The 20,645-nt window shown below is 38.2% G+C and overlaps 1 protein-coding gene and 1 non-coding gene across 4 annotated transcripts in view; one reads left to right on the top strand and one right to left on the bottom strand.

The window, feature by feature from the left end:
* Positions 1 to 20,645, top strand: part of LOC144023556 (sodium-coupled neutral amino acid transporter 3-like) — a 34,032-nt gene that overhangs the window by 2,342 nt on the left and 11,045 nt on the right. The window contains exons 2-8 of one of the 3 annotated variants that reach the window (XM_077529170.1): positions 9,812 to 10,033; positions 12,000 to 12,032; positions 13,344 to 13,437; positions 13,522 to 13,637; positions 17,245 to 17,318; positions 18,193 to 18,285; positions 18,392 to 18,473. In XM_077529170.1, coding sequence (XP_077385296.1) covers positions 9,897 to 10,033; positions 12,000 to 12,032; positions 13,344 to 13,437; positions 13,522 to 13,637; positions 17,245 to 17,318; positions 18,193 to 18,285; positions 18,392 to 18,473 — 629 coding nt within the window. In that variant the 5' untranslated portion in view covers positions 9,812 to 9,896. The remainder of the gene's footprint in view (positions 1 to 9,811; positions 10,034 to 11,999; positions 12,033 to 13,343; positions 13,438 to 13,521; positions 13,638 to 17,244; positions 17,319 to 18,192; positions 18,286 to 18,391; positions 18,474 to 20,645) is intronic. The other 2 variants (XM_077529169.1, XM_077529168.1) reach the window with 2 other exon arrangements.
* On the bottom strand, positions 15,900 to 15,971 carry trnae-uuc (transfer RNA glutamic acid (anticodon UUC)). The gene has a single exon. It is a non-coding gene; the product is annotated as a tRNA-Glu (tRNA).

Below are 20,645 nucleotides of genomic sequence, written 5' to 3'. Positions count from 1 at the left end.
ACAACATTGCTGGGTCAGCATTTTTTTGCTCAAGGGCACTTTAGCCTCTTTTACACGGTTTCTAATAGTCTGGCCTGAATAGAAATGACTGACATTTTCCACCTTCTTATGTAGTGTTCGAGGTTATCGTAGGTCAGTGGTCTGCAACGTGCAGCTCTGACGGCTCTTTAGTCTCTCTCCTGTGAATCTCTTTAAAAAAAAAAAAAAAAAAAGTGGTAGAAATTAATATATATGAATATATATACATTTATTACATTTTTATTTTTTGATAAAATATTCTTCAAATGAATTAACAATTTAAAAAAAAAAAAAAGTAATAAAATATTCAGACAAATGTTGATGAATACGTTTTTAAGTGTTAATTAATTTGTTAAATGTCCAAAAAGGAAGAGGAAAAGCTAGAAAATTAGCATAAAATGTCCATGAAATTGCCAAAAATCGATAGAGAATTGAATAAAAAATGCAGAGAAAGAAAATGGTAGAAAGTGGCCATAAAATGTGCAAAACAAAAAAACAAAAAAAGGGCAGAAAACCACCACAAAATATCTTTGGAATTGAAAAAAAAAAAAAAAAAAAAAAAAAAAGGAAGAGTGGGGAAGAGTGGCAGAAAATGACCATAATTTGTCCCTAAAATATCAGACAGAAAGTCAGAAAAGTCTAGCAATGTATGAAAAAAAATCCAAAAACATAAGACGTAAGGTAGAAGAAAATTCATGTCAAAGCATTGGATGCTGCATATTTTTGTGTTACGGTGCAGCTCTAATTAGTTCTTGAGCCCTCAGTACATGAGTCTAACACTAACACACTGCTTCAGTCATCACAATGTTTGAATGTTTTGTGGCTCCAGATATATTTTTTTGTCATTTATTTGGCCTAAAATGGCTATTTTCACAGGAAATGTTGCTGATCCTTGCCCTAGGCTATATAGTTTTACTAAAACCGGCTGCCATTTTTTACTTAAATTCTTTATTATTAAGAGAACGTTTTAGTCCTAATATTCAAGTAGATTTGTACGTGTTTGTACAGCAAGGTCATAGAATCCTATAGAACTGTTGACGCGACAGCACTGTTGTGAGCGGCTCGGTGCACCTGCAGCAAACAAAGTCCTCCACCTGTGTACGATGAGTCAGATGAAGGGCTTGAGGGAAGCAGGTGGCTGCTGGATGTGACATGCTGAGCCAGAGCTCACGTCTGGTCCACCTTCAGGAATGCAGTTTTTCCCCACAGGGAGTTTGCAGCGAGAACACGCTGATCAAGTATCAGCTGGCATCAAGCGTGTGTACTTTTGATCCAGGTGGTCTTTCAGATCATGTCTCCTTGAAATGTTGTATTGTTTTGATATGTAGTTCACCCATTACTTCCATTTTCATTATTTTAATTATTGTGATTTTTATTCTCCACGCATAATACATCCAATTTACACTGTTCAAATTTCACATTACTTACAGAATTTGCACAATTTAACTTGTAATATCAACTTTTCCCCATTCATTTTCAATGGGACAGACATTAAACTTTTAGTAAGTATCACTTTCCACGCCCACTTCCGTACATATAACTGACCATCATTACCACGTGTTTGATACTGCGCGGTGGCACAGTTGGTAAAGTGCATTGTCCAATAAGCAGGAGGTCATAATTTCATAATTTATCTCTCAATTTACTTCATAAGCATTCCACATGCATTGAAATCTTAGCATTCAGCTTTCAGCATTCCCACGCAATTTGTCCAGAAATTGCACTCAGTCTTGCTTATCAATATAGGATTAAAGTGAAGGGAATCAAATAAAAAAAAAATCTAAATCATACTGAACTCTTGTGAATCGAAATTGAGGAAATTAGAATCGATACCCAGCCCTACTTACTAGTGAATACATGACAATGGCATGGATGACAATGATTAAAAACGCATAACAATGTGTACAGCAATTAACAGTGGACTGACTCCTCATCAGTCTTTGGGACCTCCACAGCAGTGTGACACTGTGCAAGTTGTACTTCCAGCTGGATGAATCCATTTGCCCTCACCATGCGCCCTTTCTTTTGCTCGCATCCCGTGCGATGACGGAGAGGCAGAAGAAAGACAAGTGGCAGATGCCAGCAGAGGGTGGCACTTAGTTTCGGGGCACATGACTGAGCGAGGAGAGGTCTGGTGTTATACAACAGTTGGCAGGTTTCAAGCTTATTGTTCTGACTAATATATGGGCATACGCTTTCCTCTGTGGTTGTGTCACTGCTCTCCTTTGTATTCGCTCACTGGACATGCCGCCTTTGTCTCCGCGGCGCAAAACTAACCTCACTTGGATGACGATGTGGAGGAAACAAAAGTCTTTTTGTTGTTTGGTGGCTCTAAAAGCCGAGATACACCAATCCGACGTCGGCCAAATGTGACCGACGGCCACCCCCTGTGGTGTCGGCACGTCGCGTAGAAAATGTTATCGTTTCGCGGTGAAGTGAGAGAAGTGGACCCAAATGTGAGGAGACTAATAAGACAAAGGAAATGAAAAATGTAGGGTGATTTATTGACAACTGGACAACAGGAAAACCAAGACTTCGACTGGACGGAACTGGACGTGACTTCACGTGACAGACTGGACTTGACTTCACGTGATAGAACTGGACTTGACGTGATAGAACAGGACTTGACTTGCCTTGACTTGACTGAACTGGAATTGATGTGACTGAACTGGACTTGCCTTGCCTTGACGTGACAGAACTGGACTTGACTTGGCTTGACTTGACATGACAGAACTGGACTTGACTTGACGTGACAGAACTGGACTTGACTTAACAGGACTGGACTTGACAAAACTTTAGCTTGACTTGATGTGACAGGACTTGACAGAACAGTAGCTTAACAGACGAGACCACCAACATGACCCACGTAACACCAGAAATGCACCCACCACAGACAAACACACACAAAAACACCAAGAGAAAAGAAAATCCCAACCCCACAGAACCAAAACATGACAGAAAAATGACGTAAATACACACCACACCGACCACGACTATTACGTGCCTTCAGCACATGCACGATAAGTAATTTCCCTCCATACCATCGGTGGCAGTAGTATTTATTCGTAAAGGCAACCGCAAACCCTAATTTGTACTGACCTTCCGTTTTCTTTCATTTGATTTGCATGTTAATTGGTAAAATTTCATGATAGACTTTATACATTAATCTAAGGTGGTTAAACTCCACCTATTAATTGAATTTAAAGTTTTTGGTTGTAAAAATATTGGATTAGTGTGGTCTCTGTATCCACATCCAACCACGGCACGAACAGCACGTTTCTGTAAAAGAAAAATGGGTTTGATGTCAACTTACATATGAATGTGTATGAATGCCATTGTATGCGTGAAAATTCACAGATGGTCTGCTTGACACCATCACAGTGTTTACTACTCTTATTTCAGGCAGCTGCTGTGTTCATTGGCACATTCAGCAACACTTAAACACTGCTTTGTGAAATGTCGTGGGGTTCGAGTGAGGTTATTCACGCCTCTGTAGCTATTTTTATACCCAAGCAAGGACGTATGGAGCAGCCAGAGCGGTTTTATCCTAATATTCCGCGAGATGCTTCCGCATCCGATCATCCAGACCATCTGAGGTCTCTGGTTTAAACCCAGTATTTTGGAATCAAATATTTGCTGATTGATCTATTGGCTGCCCATCAGTAAAATGGCGACCGTGTTTAATCTTTTAATCTGTTGAAAATCTCTTTCTGATAGTAGGCGGAAGGGAGGGTGAGGAATTTGTATTAGTGCTAAAATTCTGAATTCTCAAGTGAGTAATATTTGTCTATCCTTTCACTTCACAAATCACTGACTGTCGACGATGCATTTCAACAGATTAAGATTTTCAAAATTGCACTAGTGACCCAATTAAGTGCTTCCAACTCGATGACCTCATTAAAAAGATGAGAAAAATGTTGAACATAATCTGCTGACAAAAAATATAGTTATAACGTAACATTAATCCAACAAATATAATACTCCAACATTGATGTTAATCCGACCGCTAACTAATGCTAGCTAATTTACTAGCTCATAGCATGGGGCCATAGTAGTAACTTGATATACTGTAATTGTGTGTGAAGATGTTTTTCATTAACAAGATGAGAAAAATGTCAACAAAATCTGCTGACAAAAAAAAAAACAGGGGTTAAATGATTGTCTTGGCTAAAACTAGACGAGCAAAATGATGTTTTCTTGGATTAAAATAAAGACTAAAATTCTAGATTTATAGTCGACTAAAAAATGGAATAAATAAAAGTGGGATGAGGTTGAATAACTGATTAAAAACTAACAAGCGTGATTGAAACTGGACTAAAATAGACTAAATATTAAAAATGGCGGATAAAATGAACACAAACGCACATGCATACGAATGGCGGAGGATGAATCAGAATGCACCAGTCAGTCTGTTCAGGTATCACTTTAAGAATAACAAACATGCTCCGGAGCTGACGTCTCTCAGGACAAAAGTTGTTTTTTTTTTTGCGTCAGAGCGGGCGAAATCGAGTCTCAACTTTGCACTGGCAAAGCGAGGTGCTGATTTGGAGGAGGGCTCACATAAACACCGCCTCGCCTGTTGCCGTGAAAAGACTCATTTACTGCTCCCACAAAGACCACCACAATGTGTCATTTACTCACCCTCCTCGGCTAGCAGTGATAAAACAACTCAGACGTGTTTGATTTATGACTCATTTTCATCTCCTAGTTTATGTTTTTAGGACAGTTAACGGTTGGTTATATTCTATGTTTCCTATAAGGACTTGTGCGGCACAATCCGACAGCTCAAAGGTTTATCCTCGTCCTGTCGGTCTATCTGTGTTCTGCAGCGCTCTATGACGCATTAGGAAAAGAAAAACATCAGAGAGAAAGAGAGCGAGAGAGAGAACTGCCTTTGCTTTTTGCTAAGGAATTAATTATCTTGGCAACAAGTTTCTGCAGATGTGCACATATTTTGACTAGTCAGATAATCTGCAGGAGAAAATTGTATTTTAATCATCTACATACAATATAACTGCTAAGAAATGACTTCTCTTATAGTTTAGTGTATTTTCAGGATTGGGATTAAATGGCGGTACGATGCCTTGAGATACAAGTGGGCTGACTTCTGATGTTTTTGAGATATGAGACATTATTCAGCTGTTTTGTTGTTGTCGTTTTGACTTGTGAGCAAAAACGTGATATACAAGCGCTGTATGGCGGCAACTCAATTCACAGTAAGCAGAGTTTTGGCTGATCGTGAAACATTTTTCAATAGAGAGGTTTCATGATATGGCTAATGATTAGCATTGATAGTCACAGCGTTAAGGATGTTAGAACACAAAACAGACAATGTCATAATACTACAGGCATATATGGATTAGACATAGACCGATATGTTTTTTTTTTTCAGGGTCAACACCGATACCGATTATTTGTCGTCAAGGACGCCGATAACCGATATTTGGAGCCGATAATCATTTTAACTAAAAAGGGAAAATATTGGCATCAAAATTTGGAAAAAATACAAACTCCAGCTCTTAATTATTTTTAATTTTAAAGCATATGTTTATTGAGCAACTTTTGGGGTTAGTAAAAATTTTTTTTTATTTTTTTTTGTCAATAGACATCTTGTTTAAATCTAACAAGTTCCAGGATCCCCAAGGGGCAATAGCATGTTTTCAAAAGTTAAATAAAAACAAACAATTGTTTTCTACACTAAATAAAGTATTTAAAAATATCAAAATAAATAGTGGCCTCCTCTCCAACAAAGACCATGTGTTTTCATTTTGCTAGATAAACCATGGGTGAAGGATATAGGTGGTGATGTAATAAGATAGCACTAATTATCTTTACTTATAGCCGTGTTCCATCAAGTGATACCGTTCGGTTCAGTACACCGCACCCTGAAGTGTTTAAGTGTTTCCACCACAGGTATCCATCCAAACGGAATGCTGATAGCTGCGTGAGCTCCTCAACTAGCATGACATCATAGCGCCGGGACAGACACCAGTGATTTCAGTGAAAAGAAAAAAACGTGACATAATATAGTGCAATGTGTGACCAAACATCTTTAAATTCCTTCCAACAGAGATTATAACAAAACGTTGTTGTTTCTGTGGGTTTTTTTTTTCATACACGTTCACTCTTAATTTTGTCTCTAGATTCATCGAATTCCTTCTTATTAAGCTGCTTCTTTGCTCAGCTTCTGTTGAATAGTCTTAAGAAATTTGCAGACGCGTTTTATGACAAATTACGACAGTATTACAAGCAAATGCGCATGCTGGAGAAACGATGGATTTGCAATGACATTATGAACATGTTGAAAATGTTCTTCCGACAAAGGTGACTAATTACGAACACAAACGTGACGCAAACGTGACATTTTCTGAAACCTGTCGAACCCTGATAAAACGCAACATTTGCAACGTTCACAGCTCAGTGGGACAGGGGCAAGTGCTGCCACTATCGAATATTTTTAGAATCAATTAATCTAGCGATTATTCAGTTGATTAATCGACTAATCAGATTTGGACAATTTTAAATAAAAAAATGCTCCAAACAATTACTCGATTATTAAAATAGTTTTCGATTAATTTGATAATCAATTACATGATGAATAACCGATTAATTTTGACAGCTCTAGATAGGGTTTTAGTGGACACACACAAGTACTGTATTTATACACATAACTAGTGCTGTCACCATCAATTATTTTTTAGAATCGATTAATCTATCGATTATTCAATTGATTAATCGACTAATTGGTTTCATTTTAATTTGACATTTAAGTGAGCGTTTTCCCTGATTACTGTTTATTAACCATAGATCGGTGTTTATTTTGTACTTCATATTCCTGTCACCATCAAAAAAAAATTAGAATCGATTAATCTATCGATTATTTAATCGATTAATTGACTAATTGGTTTCATTTTAATTTTGCATAGAAGTGAGCGTTTTTCCCCCCCCCGATTACTGTTTATTAACCAGTGATTGGTGTTTATTTTGTACTTCATATTCATAGAGTGATTACAAAAAGGGGGGATTGATATTGTACTACGTTACCGGTTTGGTCATTGTTTTTCAAAGTAACAACAGATGTTTGCAAATATCTGATTTTGATTAAACACAGAAGATAGTCTTATTTCATGAAGGACTACAAAAATCAGTCAAAAAAATACTGTTGATATGGTGAAATCAAAGGAATTGGACAATTCTAAATTAAGAAATGGCATCAAACTATGACTCAATGATTAAAATTGTTGTTGATTAATTTGATAATTGATTACTCGATTAATTTTGACAGCTGCTCTGAATTTGAATCGTGCAAATAATTATCCGTATCCCCAACAATCAGTACAAGAATGACAGTATTAGTTTTGTTTACTGGCTCGCGAGTTTGCTGCATGTTTCACGACGTACTTTGGATGCCATTCATTTCAACCAAGTAGGCACGTCATTGTGAGTAAGCGATACGATTACAAAGCCTCTGTTGCCTTTGGCGGTTATCGAACACAATGATCGCAGGAGCGATGACTCTCACCAATCAGCGGCGCCGTTTGTACCCGCGCTGCTTGAGGCCATTGAGGCGGCACCCTTGCAACCACACAGCCCATCGCCCATTGTCCTTGAACGGCTTCCCCTTTACTCTCCTTGAGATTTGTCGACCCCGTGAGTGGCAGCGCGGTTCTGTGCTGCGATTTGTCCAATGTGAGAGGCCATCGCTGCCGTCAGCAATTCTGCTACAGCTGCACACGAATAAAGCATTCGCTTGAATCCAAGGTGGCATCTTTTCAATTCGTTTCTTTTTTTTTTTTTTTGTCGTCATCCTCTCGAGTGGCCCAGCAAACTAAAGCCAAAAGGGGGCCCCCGGCAGTATAATGATGCCCTGGCACAATAGTACCACTGTTACCCAACCTGTTCCCAGGAAACGGCACAACATGCGCCATTGTGCGCCGCGCTTTGCCGCCCCAACCGCGTTGCCCCGGGTTTAGCCGGAGACACCAAGCTCACGGCGACGCGGTGGGGAAGACAGCGTCACAGGGATGATAGATGACGGTTAGGTGTGCTAATATGACAAAAAAGCTACATTAGAGGGAAAGCTATGGAGCGGAAGAACCCTGTGGGGGGGATAGCAAAGACAGTTGAGTGCTTGTTGAACGCTCCTCAATAACCAAAGGGAGGAAAAGTGTCAAGCAGAACGAGAAAAAAACAAAGTCAGCTGAAACCGGTTGGTAGCTGGTCCGAGCTGGTTCCCCTCTTTATATCCGCGTGGCATTTGTGTGTGTGTGTGTGGCACTCGGCGTGCTCTCCCTTCGAGCCTTCAGGGGTGCTTATGCAGCACAGGAAAAGGGATCATTCAGTGGCGGCCAGCTTTCTTTGGTCTGCATCGTCCAGGAGAAACTTGTCACTTAAGACAGCACCGCACGACTCCCAGGAAATAGCCAAGTGTGTCACACTTTCCTTCAAGTCTTGACTTCCGTTTGGGACTTGACCTGTCACTTGATATGTCAATTATGATTGGAATTTGTCAAGGATCCACTCAATGCTGTACACTTTTTCTATGACTTTTCTCCTATTGTTGTAGGTTCAAGAAAGAAGAACAAAAAGCCCACTTTTTTATTGAGAATTTTGTGTTATTGTTTGTTTGTTTGTTTTTTGTTACTGTTTACATCACTGCCGATTTTTGTAGGAATAAAGTCTGTCAAATACTGGCCAATGTAAATTTTTTGCATCACCTTCAGTGGTCTTATGTTTAAATTCCTTAAAGGGGAAGTCACACAAAAAAAAAAATATATATATATTGACAAAAAATTTGTTCTTTGCAGCCCCAACTATTTTAAAAACAGTATTTTGGTTAATATTGCGTTGGTGGAATATAAGTTAAGCAGCAAAATTCTGCCGTTTTAATCAGTATCGGAAGGCAGCCATTTTGCCACTTGCTGTCGAGTAAAAATGACATCATAGTTGCTCAGAGGTAACAGCCAATCACAGCTCAGCTTTAGAAAACACGTGAGCTGTGATTGGTCGCTGCCTGAGCAACTGTGATGTCATCTTCAGTGGACAGCAAGTGGTGAAATGACCGCCCACTAAGATGGCTCAAAAGATGGATTTTGCTACATAACTCGTATTCCACATTTGTAATATTAATCATAATGTCATGTTTAGACTAGTGAGGTCACATATATTTTTGTTAAAAAAATGTTTTAGGTTGACTTCGCCTTTTAGCCACATTTTCAATGTTACTTTAGTCATGATTGATATTTGACTTCAAACAACTGTAAAAACAGAAAGGGGAGTGTGAACCTCATTTTGAGCATTTTTTTTCCCCATCTAGCATCACATGTTGGGTCACCCCATGCAATCAAAACTCTGAGCTGTGCTGCTTTATAATAATTTTCTAAGCAGAGACGCGCCAACTTCATTTCTAGCTATCGGCAGCATCTCAAATCGTATTCTTGGTCTTCGCTGACCCCAAATGAAATTAGAAATCATTTTATTGCATTTGGCAAATTGGTTAGAAGGCAATTCAACTGGCAGGGCCAGCAAAAGATAAAGCAGTTTGAAGGTTATAATCATTTTTATTAACTCGACAATGTCGCAGATATTCATAGGCAGAAGCGACCAACAGTTCAAGTCATTCTTTGTATTCATTGTTAGAGGAATGGAATTGTGTATAAATGTCAATCAATTATTTGTGTAATCGATATTTTTCAACTCAACTCATACTTGTTAATTTCACAGTTAATATGTATTAATTTTCGACACAAAAACATCAAATCTGTTCATAATGTTCATCTTTTCCTTTCCGCAGATATTTGGTGGAACGTAACAGGTTTACTCCTCTTTTATAAGATTACGACTAACGCCCCTTGCAAAGCCAAGCCATCAGAGAAGACATGAGTGAGGATAAGCCTGCGGAGAGCGCAGAGACGGCCCCCGCTGAGATGAACGCTATTCCCAATGGGAAAGGTCACGATGGGGTCGACGAGACGACGGCGTCGTCCAAAACTTCACCTGTGGATGATGGACCTACGTGAGTGTGCAAATAGCGATGCTAGTTGGAATACTTTGAAATTCAGAATCTGTTGTCATGCATGACAATAATAATTGTCTGATTTTCAATAAGACATTCACATTTCAACTCAATATCAATTTCATTCTTTAAAAAAGAATTGAAAGGGAACAGAAAGAAGCGAAACGTGATATCAAAAAGAAAAAAAACAACATAATAATAAAATAATAATAATAATAATAATAATAATAATAATAATAATAATAATAATAATAATCAATGCCAAATAAATGGCAGTGAGCAATCAAGATGCTATCATGGTAACAATTAAACAAAATGATTCAAGCGCATATTTGTGCTATCTTTTCCAGTAATTGAGCTTTTTTCCATTTTTTTAAATTACAAATGGGCTTAGATGATTTCATTTTATAATCCAGATTGTTCCACAAACTGACACCTTAATTGGTAAAATTTTATGATGGGCTTTGTACATTATTTTAAGGCGGTTAAACGCCATCAATTCATTGAATTTTCAAGTTTTTAGTTGTATAAATATTCTATTAAATGTGGTCTCTGTATCCACATAAAAAAAAAAAAACACGAATAGCACTTTTCTGTAAAAGAAAAATGGGTTTGTTGTAGGTTTTGCAGACACCCCCCCACACATCAATGCAATAGGTCATGTATGGAACAATCATCATGTTAAATGTTCATCAATAATAATACCTCGAAACTTTATTTCATTAGTTCTTTCTATTTCTATTTCTCACCATCTATATTTCTAAAAGTAAAAATTATAAATCTGTTTTTACTATTTATAGTCTGGTGGCATTGAACCATTTCATAAGATTCTTAAACTCTTTCTCTATTACTTGTACCACATCATATATATATTTTTACTAAAATAAAGTGGTGTCGTCTGCAAACAAAATACATTTGAACAAATTGTAATTAGGGATGTAACGATAACTGCAATATCGTGATATCGCAATATTAAAACTGCCACGATATATCGTCGTCGTCATTTCATGATATTAAAAGCAGCACATCTGTTAAAAAAAAAAAGTCGGGTTGATTTCCACTTGTGCAGTTGTAGAACCCTCTGGTGGCTACTTTTTGAGTGCAGTTTAATTTTCACAAGGCATGTTTTGGCCCCTCTATGTTTAAAATCCATGATAATGGTCAGATAAAGGGGAACATAATATACTTGTGAACAGAGTCAATATGTGGAGGAACTCAATTTACTGTATTGATTAATTTCTTATGGAATTTAAATGTTAATTAATTCATTTATTTATTTATTAATAAAAAAATGTATCAATTTATTGTAATGCTTTTATTAGTGCCTCAATACACATATTATATTTATATATTTTGTATATATATTTATAATATTTTTATATTTTTCATTGCTGTAATGTACAAAAACAATATTGTGTTTTTTGTTGTTGTATGAACTCATTTTTTACAATATTGTGACCTTTTATATCGCCAACCTCCCCAATATTGTGATAATTATCGTATCGTGACCTTCATATCGTGATAATATCGTATTGTGATGTTTTGATATCGTTACATCCTAGTTGTAATATCATTCACATAAAGGAACGAACCTCACTGGTTGGTTGGCTAATGATGTCATCATCCCTACGGCTTTGTCACTATAGTAACTGTTCCATAACTGCAGGGTTTAGGGCACAATCCTAACGGTGGACGTGATGTAACCACCCAGCGCAAGTGGCTTTAAGCAAGACACTCATTACGCACTGATTGAAAAACAGTTAGTGCTGCGTAATTGCCTGAGCTAAAAGCCTAATTATCTTGTCCCTGTTGTCTGGCAATCATTTTCCAGCATGTAATAGCGCTCCCTCCTTCAGTCATAGACAATCCTGCCATCGCATCATTGTTGTTATTTTATTATGACTCAGTATTGTTTTCTAATTGTGCACTCGTTGGGTGATGGACGGCCTCTCGACAATGCTTGTAGGGAAACGGTACTTAACAGTGGCCAGAATGTTAGGTATGTCTCTACTAAAGATTTATATTTGGGTTTTAGCAGAGGCAGTATCACCGTAAGGTGCCTTGGACACATCCACATTTCGTTTCACGCCCCAAAAAGTTGTGGGTTGTAGACCAGGGGTGTCCAAAATTTTTCATTTGAGGGCCACATACAGAAAATCAGAAGGACGCAAGGGCCACATAAGGTTATGAAGAGGAATTGTGTTTAGTCCTAAAAATTGTACAAATAATTTGTTTGGGCTTTTACATGTTTAGAAAAATGCTACAGTATATAAACCAATTTATTTGTAATATGGCAGTAGGGATATTATAGTTTTGGAATTTTTCATTTTAGTTTTTATTTTGTTTTGAGTTTTGTTTTTTTAAATTGAGTTAGTTTTAATTAGTTTTCAGGGTGGTTGTCAGTTTTTTTTTATTAGTTTTAGTTCTTTAATAAATGCTTAGTTTTAGTTTAGGTAGTTTCAGTATTAGTTTTAGTTATTTTTTTATTTTATTTTTTTTAATGTGTATTACTTGTGCGCAATATTTAAAAAACACCATGGGCTCAACGTCATTATTCCAGTTTATATCAAAATAAATGTACGAAAAATCACATTTAAAATAATCCCCAAAGGCTCATATATTAAATTAATTACCAAAGACTAAAACGAAGGACATTTTTCCTATAATTATAGTTTTATTTTAGTTAGTTTTGGAAACATAAAATGTAGTTTCCGTTCGTTTTCTTTTTTTTAAAAAAAAGCATCTTCGTTTTTATTTTATTTTGTTAACGAAATTGTTTTTTTGGATTTTAGTTTTTTCGTTATTTTAGTTAACTAAAATAAACTTTAATAGCACCTGTTTTTCAACACCCTCCCTTCTTAGTTTGACCATCTCCAAACATTTTTGTTTTTATTTTATTTGAACTGAGTCAAATGCCATTTTTAGCATATGTCGCGGGCCACTAAAAAATGGACGGCGGGCCGCAAATGGCCCCCGGGCCGTAGTTTGGACACCCCTGTTGTAGACCTTTACTTCGCAAAATTATAAATTAGCAAGCTAACTCTGTAGTTTCCATTAGTGTTCGGCGATCGTGTACATATCATGAATAAAATAGTATAAAACGAAGGAAACTTATTTTTAGAGACATTTTGGTTTGTATGTAAATGTTTGGCCACTTACAAGAGCTCAGTTTTATTATTCTGTTACATATTCATGATGATGAGGACAACAAAGGCACTTTATAGTGATATTGACCCAGCAACAGTTTTTGGCATTTAACGTCTCTTGTCTTGTATTTGTGCTATTAATTTATTTTCCCCCCTCAATGAAGTCCAAATAGAACTGAGAATACAGAGGCCAACCAGCCAGATGGCCAAGAGTTCTCATCAGGTGCCGACCACAGCAAAACAACGCGATTTACTGATGTAAGGTCACGTGACTCTCAAGTGCAATATACAACACATGCTCTGAAGTAGTAACATATTATTCGTTTCTATTTTTGGTTGCAGTTTGAGGGGAAAACATCATTTGGGATGTCCGTCTTCAACTTGGGCAACGCAATCATGGGAAGTGGAATCCTTGGACTGGCGTACGCAATGGCCAACACAGGAGTCATTCTTTTTTTGTAAGTTGTTTCCATACATGAAAAGGCAGTGGAGCTTCTAAGTGTGATTACATTCTGTCCAGGATACCGCTTAGAAAATAATGGAAATCAAATTCATCTGTGCGACATTGCAATCAGTTTATTTTTAATTTATTGTCCTATTTTCTGCTTTACCATTACTACTATAAGACTTTCAATTGAAAATGTTCAAACTCATAATCAGGCATTTTACTTTTAAAGTTGTTTTTATTCATCACCAATTGGTGTACTCTGAATCATTTTCTTAATTCTAAGTGTTCTTCCTAAGACATCTTAGAGCATAAATAATTCCTAATTTGATTTTAATAGCCTCCTATTAAGCAGGCGAATGATGTAGGGCTAAATCATTAAATTAACACAAGCTCATGTTACGATACTAAATAAAATAGCACTCTGGGGAGCAAATAAACAGCCTCTTCAAAGGCCAATACAAGGCTGGTTTCAGCTATTTAAATATATCCCACAATTTTTCTTCTTTTTTTGCCCGAACAGACACATTTTTTCAGTAAAGACAGTGTTGTCTCTGTGGCTCATATGTGATGGGGCTTAGCATCCCTAAGCCTCTACAGCATCAGTGTCTGCCAGAGTAATATTGTCAGCAGCTCTCAGGTAGTAAAAAGCAGAGGGTTTTCTTTGGTTTCAAAAAATATAGTAACTGCAGTTGTAACATTGCCCACCAGTGAGTATTTTTTCCCCATTAGGATTCTGAAATGAATACAATAGCTGCTTATTAAGGTCATTATTTTAGGAAGGATATGATTCATCGAAAATGATACTTGGAAAAGCATCGTGGCTCTCAAGTGCTTGTATCCCAAAATAAGATCATTAGATGCATCTGATGCACACTGACACTTTTTTTTTTTTCACCTGTACTGGGAGGTGTGAGACTGTGAGGTGCTCAGTATTTTTCATAGGAAAGAAAGCTGTAATACAGACCTCTAGCACAATTTTTAATGTTTATCATAATATCCATAGTTGAATCAGACTAAGAGGACTTGTGAGACTATCTGGCTAACTAGCTACGAGTCTATCTAGCTAGCTCACTATCTATCTATCTATCTATCTATCTATCTATCTATCTATCTATCTATCTATCTATCTATCTATCTATCTATCTATCTATCTATCTATCTATCTATCTATCTATCTATCTATCTATCTATCTATCTATCTATCTATCTATCTATCTATCTATCTATCTATCTATCTATCCATCTATCATATAAGAGTGCTAAAATGTTTAAATTACATTTGAGTTTTAATCTCATCAAATTTGTCTCCTCCTTAAATTAGGCTAAAACGTGATATATTTGCGGTGTTTTCCACAGCAGTCATGTCTGGAGGATTTACCTTTGTAAGCTTCTTATATTGAGCTGAGTTGTGTTTTTCACAAGTTTTTCACTTTGTGAACTGGATGAACCCAGTGTGTGTCTTTGACTCTTGGCCTGTGGTCCACATAGCTGACTTTTATGCTACTGGCATGGGCTCGATTCCTGGGAAATGTCCCATTCACACGTGTTCTACCAATGACTGGAGACCAGTCCAGGGTGGATTATGCTTTTTGCCTTCAGCCAACTAGGAAAGACTCCAGCCTCCGTAAAGCTTTGAAAAGGATAGAAAGTGTATACTGGGAATGGTTCAAGATCTGCACCTTTTTACCTTTATGTGCACTGTAAAAAGAAGAGTATTTCATCATTTGCTGAATTTATAACATTGACATTGTGTTCCATTTGTATTGTAATGTTTCAAACAAACAAACAAACAAACAAACAAGCAAAAATATTGGCTGCTTCCGAGGTTTCAGCATGTCCGTGGCTCAGGCCAAGCTTGGAATGCAGTGTGGTGGAAAGCTGTGAGTGGCGCAACAGTGACCCGAGTGTGTCACTGTGTGTGATCGTCAGCAAATCTGTCCTCCCACTGCCACTCCACTGACTAAATCCTCCACCTCAAGGCGGCCGGGCATTCTTCCGCATTGACCCGCGCTGGAATAACAAACTGTTAATTGTCTGAGCATCAGTGAGAGTTTGCTCACAGTTTGTTTGAGAAATTGATTTGGGCGTTCCTCTGAAAATGCATCCATCTTCTGCCACTAATCCTGCTCGGGGTCATTGGGAAATGAGGCCTATCCTAGCTGAATCTATGACAAAGGAAGATTACATGACATTCATGAATTAATTTCTGCTTGTTCTTGAAGCCAGTCACCAGCAGTGTTTGAACTATTTCTAATACTTTCCCAGAAAACAATTCCCATACCGGGAGTTGAACCCGGGCCACCTGGGTGAAAACCAGGGATCCTAACCGCTAGACCATATGGGAGATATATCTGACAGGCTGCATCAGAGTGCTATTTTTATATACAGTATAAAGCAGCAGGGATCAGCTAAGCATGTACTTCCTGGAATCAGTCAGACATAACAGAGCACAAAACTTTCAATACAGAAGATTTCTAATTTAAAAAGGAAAAGAGTATTGCTGCACCATCTGATTAAAAACAACACAATACCTAGCTTTCCCATAATGCAATTACAACTCTATTGGAATTAGTCAGAACTCACATGCACACATTTATATTGAAAATATAACATTAAGGGCCCTGTTTTCGTCTAACCTCACACTTTCTTTTCCTTTCCTTCTTTCCTTCTTTCTTTCTTTCTTTCTTTCTTTCTTTCTTTCTTTCTTTCTTTCTTTCTTTCTTTCTTTCTTTCTTTCTTTCTTTCTGACATGAGCAGTAGGAAACATATTTGCGTTTGTGCCATTGTGGGAGTGAGTGAGTTTATTTGTATAGCCCTTCATCACAATAGACTCTCAAAGGGCTTTGCACATTTATAAGGAACTGGAAGGAGCCGTGCACTTTGTCAATTGGCCGCTGTGAAGTGGCCAATTGGAGATTGCCTTCCACCCCCGATCATGCATCCTTATTTAAGCGATACTAGATCTGCATTCACCTGGTCTAATGTTTGGTTTTCATTTCAGCCACCAAATTGTCACATGCACCAGAGACGTCTAAAAGAAAACATGGCACAGTATGGTCGGCCAAATTCCTAAACATGCTAAAAGAAGCTTGAAATGGCAAAAAAGTCGTCACATATGCTTTTGCTAAATGAAGATGTACCAGTTTGTACGTCCGAACGCACATGCAGGAAGGCATATTACTTGAGGGCTGACTGTCCCACATTTTAAAAAGCAGTTACATATACATAAAGTGAATAAAACTTGATTGAGGGTAGAGACGGAACAGAACGGAAGAGGGAGATTATGGTCAACTCGGGATTTTCCCCTCAATCTGTCAATCGCAGCATTGAGTCGTTTCTTTTGAAGAAGTCCATCTGCTGTATGGTTGCCTAGCGTGGTAGAGGGCAGAGGGCAGCCAACTTGATCAGCTGCAGCAACAATCCAAGATAAAGGCGAGCCACAGGGACTCGCCAGCGTGTTTCTATATCACAGCTGTCTAAATAGCCTGTAGTACATGCTGAAAAAGGGTAAAGAAATGGATGTGTGAGTTTCAATTTTGTCACAGTTGGTTTGGTTAAAGTGTTAGATGCTGCTTTTGATGGCAATCACTCGATTTTGATTTATCTGTCTTTTGCAGGGTTCTCCTAACAGTGGTGGCCGCCCTTTCATCATATTCCATTCATTTACTGCTCAAGTCTTCTGGCATTGTAGGTATGTAACATGTTTGCAGCATTTAAAACACTGTGAAAGCGATGAAGTTTGAGGTTCTGTTAAAGGGGAAGTCTAACATTAATTGACAATAATATGTTATATGCGACCTCACTAGTGTAAACATGACATTCTGATTAATATTACATTTGTGGAATGTGAGTTATACAGCAAAATCTAGCCGTGTTTGTCCATCCCAGGCCGCCATTTTGCCACTTGCTGTCGACTTAAGATGGCATCACAGTTGCTCAGGTAGCAACCAATCACAGTTCACCAGTTGTTACCTGAGACCTGAGCAACTGTGATGTCATTTTTCCTCAACCTCCCATCCTCAATTAACCATCCATCCGTCCGTCCTTCCGTCCGTCCGTCCGTCCATCCATCCATCCATCCATCCATCCATCCATCCATCCATCCATCCATCCATCCATCCATCCATCCATCCATCCATCCATCCATCCATCCATTTTCTTAACCCCTTATATATTAACCAGAATTCCGCATTTAGACTAGTGGAGCTTCATAGAACATATTATTGTCAAGACTTTTTTTAGAGGGGTTGACTTCCCTTTTAAATGTTTAGAAGACAACAATAGACTCAATTTGTAGTGTGCCAATGTTAAACCAATAGAGACAGCATTGCGTACTAGTGATCTAGAAAAATACTCAATACTCGCTGACACCCACGTCACTCACCAACCCAGGCCTCAGCTTTTAAAGCCATACAAATTCAAAGTCACAGATACTACAGTGGAACATGAGGATGGGGACCCCTAAGTGGACAAACAATAATACTTACACCCTCACATTTTACTAATAATTAAAATGGGTAACAATACAGTACTACAATAACTAGCTATTTTCTTCATGTGTTAAGGTATCCGTGCTTATGAGCAGCTCGGCTTCAGGGCTTTTGGCACCCCGGGGAAGATGGCAGCAGGTATCGCCATCACGCTGCAAAACATTGGAGGTGAGCACGCACGCTCCAAATTTGTCTTCCCGCATGCGCATCTCCTAAAATATCCTACATAATCTTCTCCATCTGAAATCTAACTGTGCCTATCATCCTTTCACAGCAATGTCCAGTTATCTATACATAGTCAAGTATGAATTTCCGCTGGTCATTCAGGCCTTCCTTAAGGTGGATAAGCCAGCAGGGTGAGTAATCGGCCCATGACATTTAATCGTTAATTCCCATTTTGCAGTAGTACGGATAAACAGAACCTACAGCACTTTGCATATATCAGGTGGGAAGCAAATTGCAATAGGTGCCTCATTTGTTTTCATTTATCAAAGCTACCAGACACATCATTAGGTACATTCATCAGCATTTTTTATTTATTTTTTTAAATAAGGAAGCATTCCTCAGCTATAGACCCTTCCAGTGTGCCGTCACGTTTAAGTGCACCCCTTGCGGTGGAGGGCAGGGCGTCAATTTGTTTGTTAGCAGCTAGGAAGCTAAGATAGCTTGAAAACTTTGATATACAGAAAGACAAGTATATCCGGACACAAACGATTTAATGAATGACAATTTACACCATGAAAGTAGTGATCGACGTACTGTTTTAAGCAAAAACAACATACCTTAAGCTTTCGCTTCCACTTTGTCTTCCAACAAACTCCTTTTTTTTGTAGCTAGCAGCTCCAAACGGCTGGTTTCAATGAGTCGCAGTGATGTAGTGTCCTACTCGGGATGTTTTTTTGTGACACTTGACATATTTCCCACCTTTTAACGAAAACGCTCACCGAAAATCATGCTACATTTATGTCGCATTTATGTACATTTATTTGTTATGGGATGTTTGTCCTCCATGAGACGCAGCGGAAGCTAAGCAGTGACGTTAGCTGGAAGAGTCTATTAGCTGAAAAAGTCACCTATTCACGTTTTTGTGCTAATTCTGCTCTTAAAATTCCACAATATGGCGGCAAATCCCTGAATTGGTATAAAATAGTGTTTGCCAAACAGGAGTACACGCAATCAAGCACAATGAAGATGCTACGTTTGTACGTAGTACGTACAAACATTTGGTAACACTTATTCTCATTCATTTCATAAGCCCATCAGAGGTGGCAAATCCAGGTCCAGAAAGTAAAACCTTGCCACAGTTTGGCTTTAGCCTCAGGTGCTAGTTGGCTAGTTCCCTAGCTAGATCCTATGGTCCTTGTTTACCTGCTAGGGAGCTAGCTAGGAAGCACAAGGTGCTAAAGCCAAACTTTGGCAGGGTTATATAATTTCCAGACGTGGATTTTCCCCCTCTGAAGCCCATCTATAAAATGGTATGAGTATATTGTAATGTAAAGTGCAAATGTTTTTGATTTATTCATAGTTTAACCATTCATTTCGGCAAACATTTTTAGAGAGAACGACAGGGCTCATTCCCTAATCCCTCTAGCCCTTGCTGTATTCACATGTTCTGGTAGCCCGTAGGCCATATCTTATTTTGAAATGACTTGGTCGGAACCAACAAAAAACCCAAAACGGGTCAGAATACTGCCTAAATTCGAATGACATACAGTGAAAATCCTACAGTCACAGTCCCATTTTGGATAACAACAGCAGAACTGTTCATTTAAATCCGCAATGACAGAAAATACCTAATGGCACCCAGTGTGGTGACTTATTGTGTCATTTTATGCGTCGGGTTACGATCCGGAGCCTTCTCAGTGTCATGCCAGTGGAACATGCGGCGCAGCTGGCGTGCAAACAGCTGTGATAGTAACCCCGGAGGAGGAGAGCAGCACGGCCAAACCGGGAAAGTCTCGCACAAAAACATGGCTACACTCCACGAGTGCACGAATGTAAACCGTAGGATATCTCTGGCCAAGCGCAGGTGGCCGCGGGGACAAACAACACTCGCGATCTTGGGAGTTGGAGGGTGATGTTACACTCTCACCCTTCACTCTTACCCCACTTTCAACCTTGCTTATGCTTGTTATAAGTGTAATGTGTTTCTCAGTATGGTTTTCTTTTATTGATCATTCAGAATTTAGTGGAATTGATTTTGTCTGCCCAAAAATTTGGATTGTTCAATTGTTAGCTGAATTTAAATATGGTTCGACAGTTGTAAAATATCCAGAACTGGAACAGATACAGACCAGAATGCCCACAATATTAAATGTATTACCTTTTTTTAATAGACAACTAATTAAATAGTGAATTAGTTGGCAGTTTAGAGTCAGTGTTTAACTTGAAATAGTCAAAATCCTGAGATTTTCATCCTTTCAACAGTAAATGTTCTATTATCTTTCGAATCAACCAATCAAAATAAGACATTTGTAAACTTCTTTTATTTTGTACAATTATTAGCAACATTTTTGCCAAGTTTCTGA

Source organism: Festucalex cinctus, chromosome 8 (assembly GCF_051991245.1).
Source record: "Festucalex cinctus isolate MCC-2025b chromosome 8, RoL_Fcin_1.0, whole genome shotgun sequence".
Taxonomy (NCBI): domain Eukaryota; kingdom Metazoa; phylum Chordata; class Actinopteri; order Syngnathiformes; family Syngnathidae; genus Festucalex; species Festucalex cinctus.
Note: the sequence above shows the minus strand (reverse complement) of the source record. Positions and strands in the feature narration are given on the sequence as shown.